The 27,430-nt window shown below is 36.5% G+C and overlaps 2 protein-coding genes across 2 annotated transcripts in view; both read right to left on the reverse strand.

Moving 5' to 3' along the window:
* LOC144441200 (uncharacterized) overlaps positions 1-8,246 on the reverse strand; it is a 53,834-nt gene extending 45,588 nt beyond the window's left edge. Inside the window, exons 1-2 of the mRNA XM_078130751.1 lie at positions 8,112-8,246; positions 7,157-7,432 (exon numbers count right to left, since the gene is read on the reverse strand). Coding sequence (XP_077986877.1) covers positions 7,157-7,364 — 208 coding nt within the window. The 5' untranslated portion in view covers positions 7,365-7,432; positions 8,112-8,246. The remainder of the gene's footprint in view (positions 1-7,156; positions 7,433-8,111) is intronic.
* A 7,027-nt stretch (positions 8,247-15,273) lies between these two features.
* On the reverse strand, positions 15,274-26,267 carry LOC144440591 (large neutral amino acids transporter small subunit 1-like). The gene is made up of 10 exons (XM_078129977.1): positions 25,787-26,267; positions 25,198-25,323; positions 20,198-20,297; positions 19,259-19,303; positions 18,817-18,940; positions 18,093-18,196; positions 17,534-17,630; positions 16,803-16,952; positions 16,119-16,296; positions 15,274-15,338 (listed from the first exon to the last, which is right to left on the reverse strand). The coding sequence occupies exons 1-10, from the start codon at positions 26,265-26,267 to the stop codon at positions 15,274-15,276; spliced, it is 1,470 nt and encodes a 489-aa protein (XP_077986103.1).
* Between the last annotated feature and the right edge of the window lie 1,163 nt (positions 26,268-27,430).

The following is a 27,430-nucleotide window of genomic DNA, read 5'->3' on the forward strand; positions in this document are numbered from 1 at the left end:
CAGTTTGTCTGGGTTACAAAACAGACAAGGGTACACAACATATACATCGGACCCAGTGCTCTTTAGTCTTGCCATAGTGGGTACTCTAAACATCCCTAACGATAATGTTACTTGTTTTGTCCATTACACACTTTATGTTTGGCTTTTTAACAAATAGACTACATTACAACAACACATAATATGTTGGGGCCAGTGTTCCTCAGTCTTGCTCAATATTCCAACACTGTCTAGTTCCTATACATGTATATTACGATCACCGCAATCATGGGGGATAATGATCGTAGAAAATGTAGACAGGTATACGTATAAGATCTAGACTTAAAATTATAGACGAGGGATCAACAGTCGAACGATGTCTAAATAAAGAGTACCAGCACCAAATTAAAGTCGGTTTAGAATAGGAAGATGAACAATGCTTGATGTAGACGCATACCTTGTAATAGGTGGAATTTGGTGACCTCGCTGACACACACACTCTCAATGCACAAAGGAGTGCATTGTACACAGTGTGTTTACCTAAAGTTTTCACACACAGCTAGATTGTCTAAGACCGTACTATTAAAGGTTTTACCTTGTTCTATATTGGAATGTGGATTAAATTGGCAGCCCATTGAATGCTCACTTTTAAAGGTGAAATGACTTTGTTGGTGTGACAGAGAAAGTCAGTCGAAGAACTCTAAATGACTTTACAATTATGTAGCCTAGAATCCCTGTAATTTAAATAAATACAGACTACAAAACGGGACACCATGGATTCAAGACTATGTGTCTGCAGGTCAAAATCTAACCGAGGTGAACCAAATTTAGTACACGACAGAAGCCACATTATCTGGTATATTAGGGTACCCATCTACAGGGTACCACAGATTCCAGACTATATCTTTTGTATCTCAAACTTTCATCGGGGTGAATTAAAGGTTGTAGACAGGTGGGGTTCACATTATCTTGTATATAGGGGTACCCATCTACAGGGTACCACAGATTCCAGACTATATCTTTTGTATCTCAAACTTTCATCAGGGTGAACTAAAGGTTGTAGACAGGTGGGGTTCACAATATTTTGTATATAGGGGTACCCGTCTACAGGGTACCACAGATTCCAGACTGTATTATGTGTATCTCAAATTTTCATGGAGGTGAACGGAAGTTTGTAGATGGGTGGTGTTCCCATTATCTGGTATATAGGGGTATCATATCATATCATCCACAGGGTCGTCATCCAGTCAGCCTTTAGGGAGAATGATTACTCCAACAGAGACATTGTTCGGATTACCGCAGACATTGTTAGCTAGACTAACTAAAACTGTAATCCTTCTTGATGGACACAAATATTAGTATAGTCGGCTACAAGGTGAATCCAAATACTAAACAACAAATACTCCAGACTTTCTAAAGATCTGATGACATAAGGTTCATGGCAGACACCCTTAGTGTTTTCATTTGGGATTTACTCTATTTCCGTGAGTAAACGTCACCAAGCAATCACTTAACCTGGTTCCATCCAAACTAACAGCACTCTGTATGTGTATGAGTCATATTATTCAATTCCGCACCAAACTATTTATGGTAAATATTGTACCAATATCGTTAAATCCGTTTTCCTGGGTTCCACACAAAATTATGGTATGTACAATGTACTCTCTCAGTCCAAAATTACTTGCCCTATATCAGTTAATTTCCTGAGTTCGACTTCAAGGTTATGATAAAGGTACCTTTGTTCTAATTTTAATACTTTGTCATTTTATTGGGTTCCACACCAAATATACCTCAGTTTAAACTTGCCGTCATTTTATTGGGTTCCATGATAAAATATATGGTATACAATATCTCAGTCCAAATTTGCCCTGTCATTTACTGGGATCCGTACCAAAATTATGATATACCCTATTTAACTCCCACTTTGCCGTCATTTTACTGGGTTCCATTCCAAACTCAGTTGTGATATGCATAATGCAGTCTAGAGGTTATCCATTGCTGTGGAAGGATAATCAAAGCCACAGATAATCCTCCAGACTCCGGGTCCAGATTATGTCCACTACTGTGCATGTGACTGTCCTTCCTGACTTTCCCAATTATCAGTGTAGTTCCTATTATATCATATTATGTTATAACGGTATCTTACTTCCCAAATCATTTTAAGGGCTACCACAATAAATTTTTGAAAGTATAACATACATAGAAAACTATGATATCACCTTGTGTACGTTAAATTACCAGAATTCTAAAATCTGAACAAAATACTACGTACAACAAATCTGCATGTACATGTACGACAACTGTTCTGACATCTTTGTCATTTTTATTACCTTTTCATTGCCATTCTAGTCATGAATGTACCACCCATACATACGATGATACACTGAGATACAACTGTTTTTCATTAGTCGTCGGTCCCACGACTGCCTCCGAGGCAATATCTCTTTCAAGCAGAAACGATAAATCCCCGGGAGAGACGCAACGATTCTAGTCTAGTCTTTTCAATGTATCCGTTTAATTTACACCTTTCATGTACCTATCTTATTACTAAGGTTTTGCCCTACAGCCATACAATATTACTATTAAGTACATCGTACTTGTGAAGAAGTGAGAGCAAAGTGATTTTGTGCCACATTTTGAAGACATGAAATTAGCTTGTTTTTTGTTACGAGCTGTATATGTAGGTAGGTAACATCTACTTGCACCCTCCAATACATTTACCAGGGTTCTCCCATTAAAGACATGCTTGAATGCACCACCTAATGCAAATTCAAGCAGACTTCCTCTTCCCTGTTATTAGAGCTCTAAAACTTTTACGACAACACTGAGTCACTGAAATGCAAATCTGTATTGTTTCCCTTCTTCAGGGTCAAATATTACAGAAGGTGTTACACAATGTACCAAAGGTGGGAAATATTTCGCTGCAACCCCGAGGCTGTTGACAATACATACAGTGGAAATTGCATCCTGAGTAGTCCTGCTTGCAGACAAACTAAGTCAGAACTAAAGTCTGACAACGTTCCTCTCCTTTCGTTTTCTTTTTGTTTCGGTGTGAGGGACATTGTCAGAATCAAGTCCCGTACTTCACCTGCAAGCTGGACTACATCCTAGCGGTGACATTGAACATGACAAATCTATCTATTTATTTATTTTTGATTTATTCATTTATTTAACCTTGACAATAGTCAGGCAGTCTATACGCCTCCTTTTTACTACAACCCTTAACACCAAAGTAAAGTGTTTTCTGTATATACCACAAGCATTTATAGCATCCATATCAACTGTAAAAGTATACTGTTTCATTTGCTAATTGACCACATTAGAAAGGCCACATGTTGGGCTTCTAAATAAACCAATTGAAACATTGTACTTTTCCACTTGATATGAATGCTATACATGTAAATGAATGTAGCACAGAGAAAGTGCTTTACTTCAGTGTTACTGGTTGTAATATGAATGCTATAAATGAGTGTAGCACACAAAGAAAGTGCTTTACTTCAGTGTTACTGGTTGTAATATGAATGCTATAAATGAGTGTAGCACACAGAGAAAGTGCTTTACTTCAGTGTTACTGGTTGTAATACTCTTTCAAAAGTGATTTTCTGTGTTACGTCCCCATAACTCTAGTACACTCTACACTACTTGTATTTCCCAGATATTTTTTTTTATTTGGAAAGTGAAACTACATGTAGCAAAAGTGGTAAGGAACTGATACAGACATTTATAGCAACATAGTCACCTGCCATTATTTATAGATGTAGAACAATACCCTGATGACTCATACAGTCACTCCAGTGACTACTGAATATCCTGCTTTGGTCTAACTTATTTCACTCACAATCCACTATGCCATTGGGTATTTGCTATAAAAAACAACAATTTCACATGTAACACATTGACTAGACTCATGTTCTTGACTCACTGTGAATGTGTCATCATGCGTGATTTTGAGTTGATGAATATTTGAACTTATTTACATTCGCAACTATAAACTACACGACAGGTAATAATTAGCTCAACTTTACAGTGCTTCATTCACAGCTGTTTTACATGATATCATTTTCACTTAGTATTACTGGTATGTTACAGCAGTATTAACCAGGCTATTTAGATGAGTGTATGCAGTAACATAACCCAGAGACTTGGCTAGCAGGCTATTTAGGTGAACAACGCACCTTCACGTTTAGTCTCTGGGTTAACAGTACCAAGGGTATATAGAACAGTGGATGGCCTGTACAGATGATACTATTTTGCAACAAAGCTAGGGAGTTTGGCTAAGGGTTAGGTATAGGATGGAAAAAGGTTAGACCCCCTAACATAAAGCTGATTTGTAATCTCAATCATGACAAGTTACTGTCCTACAGTTGCCCTGCGTATACTTCTCTCTTTTAAACATATCACATGTATACTTCATCCAAACATATTCAACTTTCCTCTTATTCAATTTTCAGTCTAAACAAAGATTTATTTCATTAAAATTTGGCTAAAATCTAACATGTTATAGTCTTGTGGCAATGACACAACATATTGGTGACTCAAAAACAAACAGTTCTGATATTGAAATGTAGTCACTACTGTGATCTCAACATTTCTCTTTCTTGTTTGGTGCAACCTTGCAGATCTTTTGATAGTCGACTCTTTGGGGAATCTAAAAATAGCCGTTAAATTTTGAAAACAGAAAACCAATTCTGTATTCCAGACTGTCATAGAGTTGGTTGATAGCATCAGGAATCCGCCATGGTTAGATATCCCAAAAGTTGAGCAAATTTAAATACAGTTATTATATTTTTTGGAGAAAAAGTTAATAAAAAATAGGTTTATGGAAAGTGAACAGCAATAACCGCCTTATCCTTTAAAATATGTCAAATGTCATTTTCTTAGTTGGAGAACTATAAATGTCAACGGTTAAAATGTTCTGACTAATCAAAGTATTTCGCTGTGCATATTTTACAGTCTAGTCCTTAGCCTGGAATCCTTGCGAGTGGGGATTTTGAATTCGTTATTTCCCAGATGGGAAAATCAAAATTCAAAATCCCCAATCACCTGGATTCTTATACCTGTCGACGTTTTCTACAATCACTGTCGCCTACATGTATAAATGTGTATAGGAAACTAGACTAGACTAGATATGTTTATGGTTGTCATTGAAATATGTCGAAAATGAGATTGACTGTTGTTTTAAAGCCCAATGTTTGAATCCTATAGTTTTGGATAACTCTTCAGGTCAAGTTCATGTAAACAACAATGGCCGTGGCAGGATTAGGGTAAAACTAATATCTAATCAGTGAGGTTATAAGAACTAAATACAATCACTACTTTGTTCTGGTTCAATTCTTTCTATAGCTCCGATGCAAGAAAACTGTTATGAGAATAACTGTTCATGGGTTCAATATATCAAATGAAAAATTTCTAGTCACAGATTCATTTCCATGAATATTTTTTTGACTCTGTGAGTAGAAATTTCAATTTGATTATATATAAGACAACTGTCATTTTAATTCTAATCTGACATGGTTGTACAGTGTAAATGGTACCGATACTGTATAGGAACTAGACTGGGTAATCAAATTAATTTACTTGAAAAATTTGCCATGTTTGTTTTTTCTTGAAATATGTGAACAATTTTCATTCCCTTCAAACAAGGTGTCAATCTGTTTGACTTACCTTGGTAATTTAGTGTGCTTCCCACTGTCAACTACAACCTGTATTGACTTAGTAAACATATCTGGAATACTAGCATTGAAACGGTTTATACCAATATCAAATAACCCCCAAGGATGTTTTTGTTTCAATGCGGAAATCTGTTTCTTAAAACAACTGCACGGAAGTATGCAGTGAGCTGATAAATCAAAGCTACATATTAAATATCACTTTCCTACCTTCGTTACCATGCCAACTAAGTACTTATGTATCATTTCATGAGAAGAAAATCGCCTTGTTTATATTGTTTATTGATAGTGTACTGCTGTAACCACAAAAAAATCTGAATAAAGACACCATAAAAAGGTTTTAAATTCTCCTAATATTGACTCTGCTGTGTTTAGTTTTCTTTTATTATTTAGATCCCTGGTTTCTAACATGTTAAATAGTGACTGATTTTTGTCATAACAAACAGGTATGCAAAGCTAAAAGGATCACTCACTGACATCAATAGCGGTATCAAAGCTGATTTTTTACAGGGGAAAAACCCCAAACCTGATTTCGTTTCCTGTATTTAGTTGTTTGTAAAGAAAAAATGAAAGGAATGTACTCAATTAAAATCTTTAAAGCTCCACTGGCTGTAACTGGAATGGGGGTTTGGGACTTTTTTGTTAGATATACTGATTTACTTTGTAATATCATACACCCTGAACAGTATTGAATCACCTGTAGGTAAACATATTTGTGTAGCTGGACACATAGTATGATGCAATATGTAAATCAAATTGATTTTTTGGTCTGCAATTAAGAAATCAGCGCCCCCAATGAATCACAATTAACTTATTACAATACTACTTATTAGATAAAATAGACCAATAATTGGCATGTACAGTGTCTAATTTTTGGTATTTTAGTAATTTTCAGTGAATTTCAGTTGGTTTTCTGATCGATGAAATGATACCACAGTTACAGCAAGTGCAGCTTTAAGCCTACTGAAGAATTACCTATAGCATTCTACTTACTGTAGTATGTCCGATTAGCACTAATAGTCCGCAGATCTTAAACATTGCACTTAGGCAAACTAAATAAGGGCTTTGATGACAACATTTCAGGGTGTACCCACAAACTGTCATCACACTCGGGTCGGACTAGACAAACTGAACACAATACAATGTAACCTAACCCCTGTCAACACTAAAGGTGGTTTTATACTTGCAAAGCAACACAAAATGACTTTAAAGTAAACTATTTTTTTTTAAGATTTAAAAAAATCGGTGTCTACAGATAGACGACATATAAAGTTTATTTTCCTGAGGTCACTCACACTTGAAGGCCGAAGGTCAAACCGTTTACATATTTAACTTTCTCTTTACATGAAGCAAAACAATTCCTTTGAAGGTCAGAATTATTTTTCAACAACACATTTACTGGTGAGTAAGGTGTAAGATATGTATGAGCATAACACTTTTTATTCACAGCATATTCATTTCTTTCCATTACAGCAATCACTCAACCACCAAATTAAATTAATTCAACTTACCTTCTGAAGTGTGACGGTCTGCAGATTTTTCTTTGGCGCTGACTGCTGGTTTGTTTGCATCTGTATGTTTGTCAGTCTCATTTTTCTCTTCCACTTTCTTCTTCTTTTTCTTTTTGTCCACATCAACATCTGAAGACTTTTTGCCACTTGATTTTGAAGGCTTGCTTTCTTTGGATTTCTTGTGACTTTTCTTGAGCAGTTTATCCATTGTGATACTGTCTGTAGGTTTTACACTTTCTACCAAAACGCTTTGCTATTCACCGTCGTTACGCGATGCTGTTTGAGTTGAGAGAAAAATGTAAACACAGCAGTGAGTTATGGTACGTTGAAATGTGAAACGACCCTAACAAAGAACGGTCTGTTCCAACTTAAGTCTCACCTTCCTCACACCTCTATCCACGGGACGCCATATTGGGTCAAACAAGGTGAGACGATTTTTCCCACAAACAAAGGAAATATACGCACCTTTTACTCAGAATTCAATGAGTGACGTTAATAAAACTGGAAAACAGCACGCAATGTTTGTGCGTGATCGTATGAATGACAACCTGGTCGTTGGACACTTACTTTTGATTCACACAAAATAAAGTCCATACATGTATCTGATGTGTCACTCGGACTGAAAAGCAATATCGATCGCATGAATCAAGAAACCTGGCCAGACATTGCTTGGACTGGTCAGTGGTGGTTACGTAAGCAGTCATCACTGTCCAGACGTACTCGTATTCGTAGTAGTACACAAAGACATTCTGATAACGATCTCCATAAAATCGTTGCCAACTTACAATGCATTCGTCGTGCAACGACTCTGGACTCGCCGTACGTTCTTGTTTACACGTGTACGGCGGCGTAACGCTAACGGTGTACCACATCACTGCGCTGCGTCGCTTGCAATCGTTCAAGTGTAAATATTTTGCATGTGGGTTAACAATAGATTCATTCAGTGTAAAATTACCTGTTTCCATTGACCAGGGGGAATCTTATGTCTCAAAATAGACGTTCACTGTCACCGTTCTGTCCATCAGCGGCTCATCTCGCGTAATAGAGCAGTTAGGATACGGAGCCCGATATCGATAGTACGTTTCCTTCCTCCGTTGATTGCTTGTTGATCTGAGTTCAAAGGTGAATCACGGGCTACTGAAATCACGTGATCACAAATAGATTGATATCATTTCCGGCATATCGAATGACGTAGTTATAGTTAACTTTTTAAGCCAATCAGCTCGAAGAAATGTTGATGTACAAATAATTTGGAGGGCGTCAGGTAGTTCAACAACCTGACGGAAATTGAACGTATTGATACGACAGAACAAATAAAGGTAGTCTGCTTTTAGATTGTATGAAAAGGTTCGTCCTCTGACCACATGGATATTGATTAGGCTACGTTTTCGCGGGTTTATTTTGTTCGTTTGGGTTGGTTTTTTGTTTTTGTTTTGGGTTTTTTTTTTGTTTTTTTTTTTGGGGGGGTAATATTTCGGAGCTATAGTACATCTACGGGTATAGATTTATGTACATTTCCCCAACTGACACGTAACACTAATTATCCATATACAATAATAATGTGGTTTAGAATTGTGTTATTTAAAGTTTAACAACTTTGTGTGATATGTCGCATGTCATTGCCTACTCATTGACAAGTGGTCTGATTCACTGATGCAGACAGGAGCTTGCTATAAAGCGTGAAAATAATAAAAAACTTTTATTCGACAATTCGTCGTGTTATGAGTACTAAAACAGAATAATGTAAACATGCTGTTAGGCCTATAACGTTTTATCACAGTGTATCGTGATCAGACCTATTGTAGTACCATTACCAAACGGGCGTACTCGGATACTAGTATTCGGCAAGAAAATGTAAAGAACTCCTGAAAAATAAACAAATAAATAAACAATTTTCTAAAAGCAGAACTAAATTAACAACACCTTGGTAGACGGGTTCAAATTGGTCTACATGTAGTGTCATATACAAAAAAATCGATTCCCTCGAAGGCATAAATTTATTTGTTTTAAAATTCTATAAAAACGATTTAGGAACATTTTCCAAGGACTGAATCGGATGTTAGTTTGAAACGATTTTCGGTGTAAAAAGTCACAATTCACCGTCCATATATTTGGCCAACTCGATCAATGATGTAAACGTTGCTTTATTCATTTTTTTGGTCGAGAGTTAAGAAATAAAGAGTGTGTGGTGGTCGATGACCGACGAGGTCAAAGGTTAGGTAAGGAAATATGGGTATTTGAAATATCCTATGCTAAAGTACTGTTAGTGTTACTGTAACACTATTGCTGTTTGGGAACGAGCAGAAGTTACAACATGGTGTGGCTCGCTAATGAGAAACTATATGCCGATGGAAAATGTTAGTTTTTGCAAAGGTTTTTAGGCCCCCACCCCATATTAAAGAGATTTTGAGATGAAAAAAATAAGAATTGCTTGATAACCCCACCCACCTACACACATACATACACACACACACACACACACACACACACACCGACACACTGGACACCGATACACACACGGATCTCTTAACGAACAGTTATCAAACAGTCAGATACACAGGGAGGGACGTACTTCTCACCGCTCACAACAAAAACAGATCAGCTCTTCTCTGAGAAGGAGACTTGTTTCCAAAATCAAACAAATCACAAGAAAACACAACTATTTTAAAACTCGCAAGGATCTCTATAGCTAACTCCTCTCCAAATAAATGATATGTTATCAGTGGATAGTAATATCATAATATTATTCTAAGAATTGTACTTGGATTTGCATAAGAAATTATGTAAATCTTACATCACTAACTTAAGTTAATCCAGTACTCATTTGGTAAGTTTGTCCTCCGAGTCAGACAACTAAAATTCTATTAGTGATCTGAGATTTGTCAAATCATGGACGTATTAGGGGGTCTAATACCCGGGGGTGCTACTCCCCTTATTTGAGTATACGTATATGTGCCGCCCTTTGGGATCCATTTTCTAGCCCTTTGGTCTAAAATGGGGTATGTTTTTTTTTCGAGCTGAAGAGTCTAAAACGGGGTCCACTTTGCATTATTTGTTATTTTGCTTGGTCTAAAATGTGGTCCATTGTCCTTTACCAAATCATAACTGCCATTAATTGTCCCAAAATGTTGCCTCCTAAGCTAAGGAAAATGTATTTAGGTCTAAACTTTCATCTTTTAAAAAACCTATAATGGTCTAAAATGGGGTATTGCTTTTTGGTCAAAATGGGTCTAAAATGGGGTGCCGGGGGTTTCCAGCACTGGTCACACACCCCTACAAGAGCTGGCCACTGGTACCACCCCCGGGTCTGATACCAGCTCCATGGTCAAACCTAGGCCATTGACCGCAAGACCAAAGTGTGACTCACGTTTACATACTTCCTGCTTGTAGACTGAATATCAAAGGAATTAACTACTTGACTATATAAATATCTATTATAACTTAATAACTTTGAAACACTTTGTAATATTTGATCCAACGTAACTAAGCTTAATTTGCAATTGACACAGTTGTGTGTACCAAATTAGCATGCATTCTTAAGATATATCCTAATTACCGAAATCATTAATTATGCAAATGACTTATTAAAACTAAAAGCTGTATCAATAATATTCATAGAACATGTGTACTTTGTTTTCGTTGTCTTTATCAAATTACACGAAATTTGAAGCATGTACTCTTAATGCTTCTTCTGCTTAATTATTCAACAATTTGGAAATACAACACTAAACTGATCGAGAAAGTGTTTTTTTGTAAACTCTGAAAAACAAGAAATAATTAACTGAATGTAGATGACTTTCGTCATACTTTCTACAATCAACCAAAATGCAAAATTTTTGTGTTTATTTTTCTTGAAATAAATACAAATTCCTGACGTTTTATAGCATTGTTTGGTATGGCGTCAGTCCACCATAAACTTTTTTACATATACCTGCCAGGGGTATTATTTAGAATCAGATTCTCTCTAGTTCAGTTGAATAACATATCACCGTAAAACCACAGACATTTTTACGGCACCGTCCGAAGCTCACTTTTCATTGAGAATGATCTAGCGAGAGTGTTGTTATTTCGTAAATACATGTGTATGTAGAACACTGTCATTATTAGTTCTTGGGGACTGGCCACAAATTACAAAGGAGTTGTCACTCACGTTTTTCGTTGCATGTTCCAAGGCTAATTGCCGATGTACATCACACTCACTTGTGAAGTCTATTCAAGGATGGTCAAAATACAAAACACGAATAATACCGTTATTAGCTATTTACGAATATTCAAAAAATACCGTCACCGGTGTTTTGGTGTTTGCATTGGAATATGGTATACTCTTTTTCAATGCAAACCCCAGTGACGGCATTTTTTGAATATTTCGTAAATAACGCCATAATTTTGTATTATGACCAGCCTTGAATAGAATATTGGATCACAAGTGACTGTGATGTTTACAATATACATGCATTGGAGCGGGCATTAGAAATGCCTTCTGTGGTCAACAGAGCCTATACGTTACTCAAGCGGTACAAAACGTCTTAAGGTCCCATAGGGAAACAATTATATCGACAGCAGAAAGTCTATCCAAACACCGTCCCCAATTACAGGTATATGTGCCTTATATCAATACAATTGCTTGGCTGATGAATAAGATATGAAAACTAATAAGTATTGAGATCTTACGCGTCAATGCATGAAAGAATTAGAACCAGACTAAACCGCGTATGATTTACAATACAAAGAGGACCACGTATACCTTTTATTAATATATAAATTAGACTTTGATGGAAACTTCTGAAGTAAGTTGATAACCACAAAGACATAATTGTACACCTGCAAATATACTCTATACTGCAATAGGTGGTCGACTTTAAGAAGCCGAGAGCGTGCTTGTTAAATAAAGGTGTCCATTAAAGGGCGCCTCCTAGAGTCGAATAAATGGAACGCGATATGTACATTGAGCTGAGGTGTATTCATGCAAGGCAAGTGATAGAAAATGACATTGAAGCCGTTGAAGAATTGACTTGGAGATTTACATATTATTCGTTTGAAGCTCCATGGGAAAGTGATATTGTTTGCTTGCAAGATTTCGTTGCACGTTTTTGAAACTAGAGTCACGGTTTGCGATATCAAAATACAGATTTTAACGCACAACTAATTGATATCGAGGTCGTTATTACAACCGTAGTATTTCACATACAGTTGGACATTCATTGAAGTACATGTACCTAACTGTTATTGTCATCAAAAAAATTTACAACGAGGGGCAAGGATCATGTGAATGTAGATGCCCCAGAGACAGCTTAGATCAAAAGACCACGAACTTTGAACCCTGAAGGCCTTAACAGTGAAATACTGAACAGCTGGGAAACTTAGGTTTTGAAGACTATATATCGTTCTTACCTTCTCTGATGTTACATCGGTTGACATGGTCTCTTTGCAGTAGATACAAATAACCGAATTCTAACATTATATGCCGGTAGACCTACAGTACCACATATACCAATCTGATTAAAATCGATCCGATGTGGTGAAAGCGGTTGGGAAGGCGGCGATCACTCGGAACAAAAACAAACGACACAAAAAACTATGGAAATAGAGGTAAATAAAGCATTTAGCCACTTTCACCACATCGGATTTTAACCAGATTGCACATTTACATACGAAATCTTTTCTCGTACATCTTTTAATTCGTATTTATTTCTTGGTCAAGTTCAAATGGTATAAGTAACTACGGAAGAGTCAATTTGACTCATACTATTATCGCTAACAAAACATCAAGGTGTTCACTTCCTTCTTACACACATATTTGAAAAAAGTGTTTAAATTAGATGAGAAATTAGCTAATGGAATGCAATTGTTTTGTATCCCGACGGGTCGTTCGTTCTGCCCTGAGGCCGATGAACAATTTTTCGTGTAGAAACAAGAAAATGTGTTTGATAAGGATGTACATGTAATTCAATTCAGGGCATGTATCTCCAGTAAACTAAATACCACATATACAGTTATTATAAATTATGGTTTTATTTCGTATTTACTGCGCATCCAATTACGGAAACGTGTTCAGTTCCATCGCATGAAACTTTAAGAGTGCACACATTACATCAGTAGAGAGACATTATTCTACTATATAATTCCTGGCTGATTCAACCGTTGCCATGGATTCAGTAAAGGTTTGGGGGTATTTATTAAGTAACAACACTTCTAAAGCGAAAATGGTTTTAAATAACAGTTTCTAGAACTTGAACGTTTTACAGTACAACGCACCACACCATACTAAACTCTACAGGGTTTAACATTCTTTAAGGCCGACTGTTTGTGAAATAGGAGGAGAAAAAGTATAAATTCAACTGTTACCGGCGGACAGTGAACGGGAGGGGGGGGGGGTCATGTTTGACTGGAGATTCAAACACTGTTGTACAGTTTGGTAACGTTTTAAAATTCCATTCAGGAGTTATACTAAACACTAGACAATAATTAACTAATTTAAAAAATATACACCTTTATTTGTAGATGTTAAAGACTAAGAAGGACATAAGTTCCAATAGACACAAGTGCCATCGTTTATATGAATTTTTTTTTAATTTGTATCTTGAAACCAATGAAATGGGATTGTTTGTCACGTGTTCGGCACAGGAAAATGGCTTTCTCCTGAAACGTTTAGCACATTTTGGTTTTGTCAAGGATCGAGAGTGTTTATTGAACTATTTACTAAAGCTCTGGCAGAGTTCTTGCACGACACAAACGGACCTATGAGACAGGGAGAACAATGCCTGATATAAAATCTAACATCTTCGTACGATTAGCTGCTGGCTATTCCAAAAAAAAAAGAGTACAAAGCACACAATGGACCGCGATGTCATACTGTGTCCTCCATTCTACTAAATTCACCACTAACTTGAACTTGACACTGATCTATTGACCTACTTAAAACATCACATGTTATTCAATTACATTAAAGGTGAAGATATATGTACAGAAATATGTAAATTGAAAAAAAAATGTTCAGAACGTAGACATTCTAAATTGTACATATACTCATTCTAATAAGATCCTTAATGCCCTCAAAGTTCCCAGGCTCTACAACTGCAATTGTCAATAAACGTAGGAAGTTCATCTGGTAATTTTTCGATCACTGCGTCATTGATGACGCTTGCTTTGTGCCACATGAAAGTTGGACTCACAATGTAAGATTTGATATCTCGAACCTTTCGACCTGATCTTGATCCTATATACACGAACTCTTAAAATGTTAGATTCACACAAAGTTTTCAAATAAAAGAAAGTCAATTTATAAATACATCACTAGTGATTTCCCGTCTACAGATGGCTCTAATATATAGATACAAGTTAAGTAGCATTCAGGGGAAAAGAAGAATCGAACTCGGTCTGTTGCGTAAAATGAGACCCTTCCCGATAATAAAATTAGTCAAAATAAAATGTGACCAATTACCAATTACATCTTTTTTAAAAATATGGTCCTCCACCGAGAACCAAATTGTAAAAATTACCCTCCCCCAATTGCCCGGCCCTCCCACTTGTAATTAGTGGAGGTTCCCTTGATGCTAATAACGCGCAAAACAAAGATCGAATGGACAAATCACAGAGATAGCTAGCAATATGGATGATACGTAAATTTTTTGCAAGGAAAATTTCGAACAATTTACTAGAGTACTAAACAAAGTAGATGAATATACTTGTAAATTCCTGGTTTTAAAGGCACGGTTCGGATTAAACTGTGGGTGGAAAAATTAGTTGGTGACAGCTACAGAAAAAAATAAACCTGAAGAAAAAAATAATCTTATGTATTTTTTTTTTAATATGACTCCACTGACCAGATATTAGTAATGTGAGAAGCAGTTAATCCCTGGCCTAAATCACAGTACAGACAAGGAAGACATCTATGATCATGTAGACAAGGAAAAGAATAGTAGAGACTTAGTCGACGACGACAGATGGTGTCAAACTCGGAAAATGATGATGAACCGCGTGGATCCAACCGCATTGACCTGAAAACGAAAACTTGAAACAAAAACAACAACCAGTTCTTGGTTTTAATTCAGGTCGGTAAAACACTTAAATATAATTGTATATACTTGTGCGTCGTTTATGGTTACCATGACTACTGTTCAAAATGTGGAGATTTCTTGTCGAACGACCATCATCCATTTTTGAAAGAACCGCAACGAGGCATCTGAAGGTAAATAAATAAACGAATGACAATTAATAAATCATTCGACAAAACCAAGAGGGTTTGTGGGTATTTGTAACTGACTGCATGACATTTTGCCGTTGAGAAGTCAAAATTGTCGATTGAAATTAGGTCAGTTTTGCAACAGAAGAAACAAGTGGAAATAATTTCCCCAAGTAATATTTATCACAAGAACGACAACAGCAACCACGATCAATTTTAGCACCGCAAAATCACCGCCCTCTACGGCGAGTCTTATCAGCCAAGGCCGATGTTGTGTCTGCCAGGAAAAAATGCGCAAAATGTGAATCAACAACAACAATAGGACTCATTCTTTCGTGTAGGGTTTATGGTTAAATGCACAGGCACTCGAATCAATGTGTATGATTTTAAAAAAAATATGTATGTAAATAAGACATATTTTTTTTAAAAATCATACACATTGATTCGAGTGCCTGTGGTTAAATGGTACTAAAATTTAAGTTCGTTCTTGCCAATTTTTCTTTTTTTACATTTTGAGCTATTAATCTGATTCCAAATTGAAAAGTGCATAGTGGTGACAATTTAGTAGTTTGTATCAACAAACCATTGGTTTCCTTGGTGATATGACCATACAATTTAAGGCAATGTTGACAAAATATTTAAAACTGATCACTCTCAAATAAAGATCGCCCCCACTCGGCGGAGAAATACTGGCACACTTTAGACGAAACTATATACCAAGAACATACGTTTGTAATTAGCTTTGCCCTGTCGGTGATTTATACAGAGAAAAGAACCTACCAAGAAAGTTTCTAAGTTTGGTTGGTTTGTTTCTCCAAAGGACACCATAGAAATAGAACGGTACCGCAGTTATGATGATAATAGTTCCCAACACAGCTTCAAAGGGCGAGGCAAAGATTGATACAATCACCAAAGTGTAGCAAATCAATGCAAATATTACTGCAATTAAAACAGGTACCTAAAAAAGGAAAGAGAAAGTACAATATAGTGTCGAGGTAACCGAGACTAAGTGCAATAGGGAACTTGCAAAGTCGCCATATTGAATGATGTATTGTGGGAAATGTGGTATAAATCATTTCCTAAACACAAATCGTTTACATTTGTAAACAAGTATTGTTGTAACCATAAATAATCCAGTCTTGGTTACCCAGAGAGTTGTAAGAGGGTAGCCCCTCTGATCTCCCCATACTACTATTATTACAAACTAAGACTACCAATAATCCCCTTTTTTTTATATAGTTATAAGTTACGTACACGATGTTTGTCATACCATCTACGTTATAACACACACACACACACACACACATACACACACACACACACATACACACACACACATACACACACAAATAAGTATGATCGGATAAAATGCCCCTCCCCCCACACACACGCAGCCACACACAAGCAAAATGGTTTGAAGTACGTCTCTTGTCGTTGTCAGAATAACTAACACAATAACTACACCTTGAACGGCCTTTCCAAATCGGGTTGTTTGTATCGTAACCATAGCAACCCTGTGACAACGATACCCACAAACAACCAATAAGAAAACCCGGTATAGTTGATGAGACTGCCGGTGTCCTGATACAGGCATAGTACACAGGTGATTATCATCTGAAAGTAGAAGGGTAAAATAAACAAGCAAACAAACAAACAAACAAACAAACAAACAAACAAACAAACAAACAAACAAACAAACAATTAAAATAAACACACAAGAACAAAATTTGCATGAGTAGATGAAAATACATAGACATGAAAAACTATCTACACCCATGTACATATGTATCTATACATGTACATGTATATACGAGCCTGTACACTAGAAAACAATGTACTACGTTTCTATATATACTCAGCCATAGAAAAAAACAACGGCAGATCATTCTGGCACCCGCGGGCCTGAGAATGACTAGCGACTTAGCTTTCCGTGTGGGTTAATCCATCGCTACAGAACTATAATTTGCTTTAATACACTTTATTTTTACATGGACACACCCATACACCGTTCTTGAACTTGTTTCATTGCAACTGTACTAGAGGATGAAATGTAGCCTTCGTCGTGGACACGTAACCGTCTTCAAACATCTTCACCCCTGAAATACTTCGTGTGCCCCTCCCCCCTCCCACAGGCAACACTACAACAAAGTCAAAATTAGCACATGTACAGAAACACATATAGAATTTGGGATTACCATGGCAATGAGAGTAGGCATTGGTGTTAGATAGTTAATATGGATCATACTAAGAAGTGTCGGCAGCATACCATCTCTAGCAGCAACAAACGCATATCTGAGAAACAAAACACGGTCAGAAACATATTATTGTTTTGTCATATTTTAATGGGTATTTTTTACTAAGAAATGTCATTCAATTTTGTGCGTTCGTTCGTCCGTACAACAAATAATACACTACTTTATTTATACATGTCAACCTGTACATACATTTTCTTGACTCAAAACGGGCTTCTGTAGAAGACATTGTAGGGGACGTCTTGGTCATAGTCATACGAGTGGACAATACTTTTGGACGTAGTTGGAGCGCCCTCTATGGTCTCAGTGTTTCAAATGTACTGTTACAACTGTTGGCCATTCATGATCATCCCAAGCTCTGGGTCTGTTACATTCTCTAGTAGTACGGAGACATTAAGCTTTCTTTTATTTTTGTTTGATAATTTACTGGGCATATTGCAATGATCCATAATTTTTCACATACATACACTCACGGATACGAAACTAAAACACAATATCCTACCTGGAGTTGGCCAACGCAGCCCCATTGACGGCACCAAAAGTAGACATTGCAACAGCTACCGGCATTAACCATGCTGCATTCCCTAAGGCAAGTTCACCCCATGTCTGTCAGTTCAATTAAATACGTTTGTTAATATTTGTGATTAAATGTGGATAAAATAATGTAATTCTTCAATGTAACTCTGTCTCTGTTTCTGTCTCTGTCTGTCTCTTCCCCCTCTCTGTCTGTCTGCCTGTCCGTCTGTCTGTCCGTCTGTCTGTCTGTCCGTCTGTCCCTCTCTCTCTGTCTCTCTGTCTCTCTGTCTGTCTCTGTCTCTGTCTGTCTCTGTCTCTGTCTCTGTCTCTGTCTCTCTGTCTCTGTCTCTCTCTCTCTCTGTCTCTCTGTCTCTCTGTCTCTCTGTCTCTCTGTCTCTCTCTCTCTCTCTCTCTCTCTCTCTCTCTCTCTCTCTCTCTCTCTCTCTCTCTCTCTCTCTCTCTCTCGCTCTCTCTCTCTCTCCAAACTATTATATAAAAGTAATCTATTTAGCCTCATCGACTGACGGTCGACCTAAAGTATAGTCTTCGCCCGCACGTGGAGCGCCGCCAACGACTGCATTTGAGTTTATAACAAGAAGCTCAGTGATGCACAGGTAGAGACATGGGATAGATGTCAAGTAAACGTATAGTACCCCTCAAATCTAATGATAATCATATTCATTCAAATGCAAAGTAGGGGTAACACTTACCACGGCAACGGCGCTAGATGCCAACATTTCTTGGGGTGACAGTACGGTGAAATATGCTATATTAGTCAAGACGTAGATGACAGTAATTACAGCCATAGACGATATGGCAGCGATGGGGAAATTCCTGTTTTGAGAGAAAACGAGATATATAAACAGACCAATACACAGATAGGGCCAGTAGGTGACAGACATGTAGAGATGGATACCCAGGACATATCCACAGACGTAGATACCCAGATGTGTCAGAGACCGACGGGTAAACAAACAAACAAACAAACAAACAAACAAACAAACAAACAAACAAACAAACAAACAACGGAAAAAATAGTCAAACGGAAAACACAGAGATGAACTGTGACGTCGAAATTCATAAGAAAATAAACTGATGAAATAAAACGATAAAAATAATAAAATAATGATAATTATAAAATAACAACATTACCTTTTAGGATTGACTATTTCTTCAGCCATATTGTTCATGCTTGCCCTGAAAAAAATATTAAAGTAAACAATTTTTATTTGGCCCTTCTGTAGTTTTTTTTATTTTGTATATGTTCTGAACGAGAACATGACCCGTCTGACGGTGGTGCAGAATATGGAAAGTAGGTGTTATAGATAGACTCTTTGATTGCGAGGTAAAAACATCATTAAAGTGACCATGTGGATGACAATTGTGGTATTTAGTTTGGAATTTTTCATTCATAAAGAAGCAACTTTAATTTACTGTGTTTTCCTGAAAAAAACCCGTTAAACAACATATACCACGTCCATGTTTGTTACTCAATAAATGGCCAAAAAAAAGTGTGTGAAAAGTTTGTTATTGTACGTACAATAACAAACTTTTCAGACACTTTCTAGCTTTTTAAAATTTACTAAATTACAAACATGGTTTTGAAATATGGTGTTTCACTTTTTTTTTCAAGTAGGAAACTTAGTAAAGTTGCTTTATGAATAAGAATATATAAAATAAATCTCAATTTGTTACCTCAGGGCCACTTTAATAAGAGAAGGTAAGACAGTATCCGAAATTTCTATCAAGATCGTAGACTAATATCATTAAAATCTGATATTGGCGACTGGCCCCACTCGTCTGAACACCCAAATAATGTAACCGAATACCTAAAGGTAAAATATTAAGTGAGACATAAAGGCGGGAAAAAAGTAAATCGGGACAGCCCCTGTATCGTTTTAATCAGATTGGGCGTAAAATCACGTGACACCTTCTGATCTATTTTGGGTAGTTATTTTCCTAAACTTTTGTGATATTTTGTTCATAAAAAATAACAATTATTGTTTTGCAGTATTTTCATCATCACTCAGCCCATGGCATAGCTTTTGCCCAGTCCAGCTTTCTATGTACAATGTCATTAATAATACATACCAGCCAACATAAGCGAATAAACCATTATAAAAAGCCAACGAGAGTCGAAAAATGTCTGTTCCAGGCCCCCTAAATGCATCTTCTAAATACTCAGTCTGTCCTGTGTTTTAAAAAGAAATGTTTAAAGTGAGAAAGGGTACCAGTGACATTATACGTACACTATACGAAAGGTCATATTTAACCACATCTTTCCACCGGGGGTAAAGCTTGAGCAGAGTCACGTCGGGATGTGTAAATGTGATGAGTATGAGACGACGTTCCACCTTTAACTTTATTTACCCACGGTGATCTCTCCCCTGGTGGCTATAGACAGTCAAAAGTGATACTTCGTCTCGTACTACCCCTGGACAGAGATGGTGGTTAGGTGGGTCACAGATACAGTGAAGGTTGGGAAAGGTGGTAAATTAGACTTTTCGTGTAGTCGCGGCTAACTGACAAATTTTCACAAAGTTGTCGGCGACATTTTCAGACTGGACGTATATACCTGTATATGATACACTTGCTTCCTTGCCGCTGCATGTTTCATTTATTTAATATCAGTCATATTCTAAACTGAAAAAACCCCACATTTTATTGCTCTATGACCATAGAAAAGGACTCTGGCATCGTTCACGTCAGACACCATGACTGACTGCACCTGACAATATTTTGACGCATGCGTAAATTGTCAAATAACATCTTCATTCTTTGCACGATGCGTAGATCACTGAACAAGAATTCTGTTTTCGGGGAAATTAAAATTGATTCAGTGTGGTAAAATTTGATTTTGCATAGAAGAAAACATGATAAGAAATATGATAATCAAATATATTTCAAATTGAAATTATGAAAATTGCAAATACAAAACACCACTTCCGCTTCATCTAAAATTTGTCAGAAAAGTTTGTGGCGTTCCTAAATTTGCTTCTAGTAAAATATTTAAAAAAAAAAGTAATGTATGCCAGTGCAGTTTTGCTTATACTTATAATTGTAGCCGTTTTAAAAGAAACTAATGAACACCTTTGGCCTTTGGTCAGACAACATTGTTTTTGACATCCCCGTACCACGCCGGGGTAGCGTGTCCTTGGTCCGACCTGCATTGTTGTCAAACAAGTAGCAGGGGTCAGCAAACTGTTGTGGTATGAAGTCGGCCTACATAACGTGGTCAAATGACGGAAAATGTACCAAATGAGCAAATTGACTACTGTAAAATAAAAATGTGAGGCCAAATTCATGTTTGATATATCAAATTATCTCTCACACTTCGTGTGTTTAGGTACAGTAATACATTTAGGAACACAACACACGTAAAAGAGATTGCTGAGGCCTAGGCTTGTATTCTGTGACCCAACACTCCATCGCACTATGGACACAAATTTACTATGGGAGTAAGCCACGTGGCATATGATCTACTGGTGTATTGAATTATATGTGTCCACAGTCATTAGTTTAGAGGCTATGTGTTGGCTTTTGAATCTGATATCTCTTCCAACTCTTGATGGACGAGATCGTCAGATTCAAAAACCAATCGATGGCTACTAGACAACAGTCTCCTGGAGGTAAAGAGTCAATTCATTGCTGTTCGAGTTAGGCCAAATAAAAATGGTGTGTTTCTGGCAACGTTAATGATCCTGGTTATAGCCTCCGACTCTATTTTTTTCATAAATTAAAGTAAAAAAAGGTTACATGGTCCGAATTTACTTTTTTTTTTGTCAGTGTAAATTTTCTTGCCAAAGTATCTATGGTCATTTACTAAAATTCATAATTCAAGATAACCGGTCTTTTTTAGACTGTAAATTGAATTTATATAGTACAGTCTGCATATTTTGTTCGTCTACTTCACATACAGTACTCAGGTATTGTAGCGACCATCAAAGCAATTTCTCAAAAAAAAAGATAAATAAAAATAAAATAAAATCCCGACCTACCTTCCCTATTTTTAAAAAATCATATTATCAGAAGTTTAGTGTGTGTGCATAATTAGCAATGTTAGCACACCATCCCTGTAACCGCGAAGGTTACGTTTCTCCTACATATGCGGTTATATGGTGTTTCATGATCAATGTTAGTTAGTTAGTTTGTTAGTTACTTAGTTAGTTAGTTAGTTAGTTAGTTACTTAGTTAGTTAGTTAGTTAGTTAGTTAGTTAGTGAATTAGTTAGTTAGTTAGTTAGTTAGTTAGTTAGTTACTTAGTCAGTTAGTTAGTTAGTTAGTTAGTTAGTTAGTTAGTTAGTTACTTAGTTAGTTAGTTAGTTAGTTAGTTAGTTAGTTAGTGAATTAGTTAGTTAGTTAGTTAGTTAGTTACTTAGTCAGTTAGTTAGTTAGTTAGTTAGTTAGTTAGTTAGTTAGTTAGTTAGTTAGTTACTTAGTTAGTTAGTTAGTTAGTTAGTTAGTTAGTGAATTAGTTAGTTAGTTAGTTACTTAGTTAGTTAGTTAGTTAGTTAGTTAGTTAGTTAGTTAGTTAGTGAATTAGTTAGTTAGTTAGTTAGTTAGTTACTTAGTCAGTTAGTTAGTTAGTTAGTTAGTTAGTTAGTTAGTTAGTTAGTTACTTAGTTAGTTAGTTAGTTACTTAGTTAGTTACTTAGTTAGTCAGTTAGTCAGTTAGTTAGTTAGTTAGTTAGTTAGTTAGTTAGTTAGTTAGTTAGTTAGTTAGTTAGTTAGTTAGTTAGTTAGTTAGTTAGTTAGTTAGTTAGTTAGTTAGTTAGTTAGTTAGTTAGTTACGCAATTACAGCCCGTTTCAATTTGCCATTAACCGGATGTGTTTGATGCAACCACGCAGAAACCAATATTAAAGAAACTGCACATGCTACACTTCAAGATAGTGATATTGAATGAATAGTTACTTGCTATGTTTTGTCTCAACCGAGTGACTAACCTGCCACAATGCAGATATCAAATGCAGATATCAGAACATTGGTGCCAGCGTGTCCGAGTCTAGTTACAGTACGTTTAAATGGATTATTTCAAAGTACTATAAACAAAATGTAGCAAGAAATCTTGCTACCTTAGTGTAGAATATACAGTTTCTTGTTGGTTTCTGCATGGTTGTATCATACAGAGCCAGTGAATGGTAACTTGAAACGAAACGGGCTGTGTTTTAACCACAAGTGACTGTGAGGCTGTAGTATGCGCTGAACAGTTACATTGAGCATAGACAATTGAGATACTGACTTGTCATCCATCAGCCCATCTGGGGATGTCCTTTTATCATGTTTATCTGCGCTACATGACTAATTATTCCATGACATGACATGACATTACATGACATGACAGACCAAGAGGATATGATTTGACACATTTATAATGATTTATTATTCATCGATCATCATATACTTGATTAATGTATAAATATGTATGACATAAATCATAATACAAGTTGAATCTGTGTGTATGGGACACTGAAAATCAACTATTTATCAAGCATGGTGATAAATGATAACATCCATGTGAATCAACGTACTTTGACCTAATTTTTAGCATTGTTTAGTCATTTTGCAGGTATTGAACGGAAACAAAATTGTATGTATCGACTAAGTGTCTACACTACTCTATAGCGCTACAACCTCTGTCTTAGAATGGGCGTGGATCTGGGCCGTTTGTGTTAACGAATCCAGTCGGCAAATTTGTCTGGTTAGAATTGTTACATTTTATCGACTGGCTCTACAAAACCAGGTACTAATATTGCTACATTTCATTGTTTGGGTCAACATAAATTTTGACTAATATTTCTACATGTTCTTCTTGTGAGCTACCACTATCTTCGCTGATAACTAATAAATCATATACATCGTAACAATGTGTACTCAATCCGTGGACACTCTCACAAACCAGAGCTGTTATTTCTTCGGTGACACCTCTTGGACGGTGCCGTAAAAGCGGCTGTAGTTTACGACGATATCCTCTTGGACGGTGCCGTAAAAGAGGCTGTAGTTGGAATTTTGTCATGCCAGGCGACCGTTTGTAAATATTCAAGAGGTTACCATTGTATTTCTACAGGGGTGTGCTTTAATCTATATACCTAGTACAGATGTCGGATAATTGTACTATTGTTTAAGTACATGTATCGTCAGATACCCCAGTCAAAAACATTCATGTTAATCTAAAGAAGATACATACACGATGCTCACATGATGTAGTATCTCATTTCTTTGTGTATTTTAAAATTTCAAGGATGTATGACCGTTAATTAAAATGATTCTAAATTGTGAATCAATTAGAATCTTTGAGACGATCAGCTTTAGATACATATGGCATATAGTTAGATATACTCTCGTCTATTGCATCAGAAATTTTCGAAACTGTGTCACACACAAACACGTTTGTTTGCTTTTATTAAACAATGTAGGTAGATAAGGACACCTCTGAAGACAGCAAATTTAAACAAAGCACCACATATATAGCATATTGTATACTATTCAAGTAATTTACGTCTCGTAAAAATACACAAATAAAATTTAAATTTTACACTAGATTTCGAAGACTTCAGTGGAACCGTGCTATGTTACTACCAGTCCTAAGAGACCATAGCGTTTCAATTAGGTAGCATGGTGTGTTTTTTTACATCTCAAACAATGTTTTTTGTTATGACGGCCAACATAAAAAAAAATCAGAATCTGATAGCACCCACACGCTCAAAATGTTACATTTTATTTCACTGTGAACATGAATAAACAGTTTGAATCATCGGACAGTGATCTTGTGTTCAAAGTGAGCTAAAGTGTATCATTTTACATGTGTGCGCGTGCGCGTCTACCTGGGTTTCTTATTTGTTTATGTAATTCGTAAAAAAAATGGCATGAGATGTAAAAAAAATCATACCGCTTATTTGAAAGTCTATACTCTCTTAAAGTTGGTAGTACATTTTATATTTTGTTCTCATTTAGAATGTGTCGGCATGTCTGAAAAGTTGTTCTTTAATATCTACCCATATTACAGAACCAAGTATAAAACATATGGTTGCCTGCCACACAGTTTTGGCGATGTCTGATAAAATCGACTCTAGGTCTAATTCTTAGACTCACCCATAAACAGGAAGACAATACCAGCACATATGATGATGCCTAGACCAAGGACCTTCGCTACTGTGAAAATATTTTGTACCCATGTAGCTCCTTTTACACTATAGCAGTTATAGCTATACACAAGGACTGTAGAGAAAGACAGATGAAATAGTTATATTTGTTCATTTGTTATAATTAAAAGTATATGCTACAAAATAAACTACTTATACAGGTATTCACATAAGCAAGTTGTATTATTTCTCATGTGATAAGACACGATGTTCATCCAGATGGAGCATGTACCCTTAAAATTCAATAATTTTCGGGTCTCTAAGTTTTTTAATTTTTTTTTTAAAGTTGTATCGCATATGGGTATATACTTGATTCTGATCATACTTTACAGAAATCGCCTCGTTATGCAACTTGCCAATGTTAACCTTTTGTACCTCCTATCAACAACAAGACATGAATCAGATAACAGATATGAGTGCTCCACACTTGAATTGTTGTTAGTTGTATCACTTTAAATAAGTACACAGAAACACAAATCATGAACGGAAATATATGAATAGAAGTAACATAGATTTAATACTTAGAGGTATATACTTACTAATACAAGCCTCTGCTACCAAGGTAACGGCCCAGGGAGGTGGATCGCAATCGTCATAAAACGGCGCGATTGAATAGATAGCAAATGTCTGTGCAATGATAGCACAATTTCCAGGTGACACAATGATGAAATTTACCCACAACATCAAAAATGCTAGAAACTCGCCGAAGGCTTCGTTTAAATATGTATACTCGCCGCCACCTTTCTTGATCGACGAACCAAGTTCTGCATAACACATGCCACCAAGCATAGCTATGACACCACACAAAGACCATACTACTAAAGCACCGCCAACTGAACCACTGTACTCTAAGACACCTTTCGGAGAAATAAAAATACCAGACCCTATAATAGATCCCATAATAATAGTTATACTGGCAAATAAGTTAATTTGTCTTTTCATTGCCACTGCACTGGATGGTGCGTCGCTAGCAACTACTGATGTAGTGTCTGCCTCCTTGCGATGTCTGACTTCATCCATGTTAACGTTATTTGGTTCCATTGTTAGAATCTCAGTTTGTATAGAAAGGTTACAAAATTATGTCTTGATTCAAGTGCAGACAGGGAACAGCAAACCTCTTCTACAGCAGGTTGACTACACGAGATATAGTCACACCGAGTATTTCTACCTTTGTTTGCTTGCATACCCTGACCATGTGACCGGACAGTAAGGGCGTTCCGTACCCGGCATGCTGATGCAATAACCCGAAGGTGACGATGCAATTTTAACCACGCCCTTTGCTGTAGATCACAGAAATCCCTGCTGCTGGATCTTTTAAAGGCCCGTGTTCCATTCCCATGTTCTCACAATAGTGCTATGTTACCAGGGAAGCCATTTAAGGACAACATATACACGTGGAGTCGTTCATTTGTTCAGGATCAACTTTAATTTTTTATAGTTCTGCCACACAAATGTTTTTTCACACTTAGTAGAAATCCGACATGAGCCGTTAATCCAATTTGTCTGCGAGTAGGGATCGGTTGCTTACCGATCAGATGATTATGAATATGCTTCTTTGAGATAGGAGTTTGTTACAGTCCTATTTCGACATCTTGAATAAATCATTGCTAAGAGACGTAAAATGAATGTGTAAATATTAGTTGATGGATGTGATGACTTTGAATAAATAGTATAAATAATATAATTTAACAACACAACGATGACTTGCAGAAAATCTAAAGAAATCATTCATTAAATATTGTCGGTCAAGGGACGGGGTAATTTGAAGAGTTTAAAGTCTGGTTTACCGATAATAGTTCAATGGAAAAAAACTATGAACGAAGGGAGGGGCATCGAGTCACCCAATCACACGTGACTTGATAACCTCAATATACAGATAGATTTTAATTGGTTCAAATGTCTCCTTTTTATCGACGATCACAGTAACTGTCCTGTTACCGTCTATAAATTAGTAATAAATGTATTTTGATAAATAAACTACATAGCTACATTGGTCCTTTTTTGAAATTCTGATGAAATCAGGGTGGAAGAAAGAAATAGTTTGGGGACTCACAACGAAAATGCAATGCAAGGATAGAGGGAATAGTGCGTCCTATTTTCAGTCTCTCACTATACATCCCCGGTACCATTTCCGAATAGTTACGTTTAGTATGGTACTAACCGTTCCCGCTTAGGATTTCGGT

This window comes from Glandiceps talaboti, chromosome 10 (genome assembly GCF_964340395.1).
Source record: "Glandiceps talaboti chromosome 10, keGlaTala1.1, whole genome shotgun sequence".
In the NCBI taxonomy this organism is placed as follows: domain Eukaryota; kingdom Metazoa; phylum Hemichordata; class Enteropneusta; family Spengelidae; genus Glandiceps; species Glandiceps talaboti.

What these genes read in the sequence shown, in the direction of transcription:
- LOC144440591 (XM_078129977.1), bottom strand. Translation starts at nt 26,267, where the DNA reads ATGGATGAAGTCAGACATCGCAAGGAGGCAGACACTACATCAGTAGTT. An exon ending in TGCCTACTCTCATTGCCATG is followed by an intron (nt 16,953 to 17,533) that starts GTAATCCCAAAT and finishes TTCTACTTTCAG; the next exon opens with ATGATAATCACCTGTGTACT. An exon ending in ATTTGGAAAGGCCGTTCAAG is followed by an intron (nt 16,297 to 16,802) that starts GTGTAGTTATTG and finishes TTCCTTTTTTAG; the next exon opens with GTACCTGTTTTAATTGCAGT.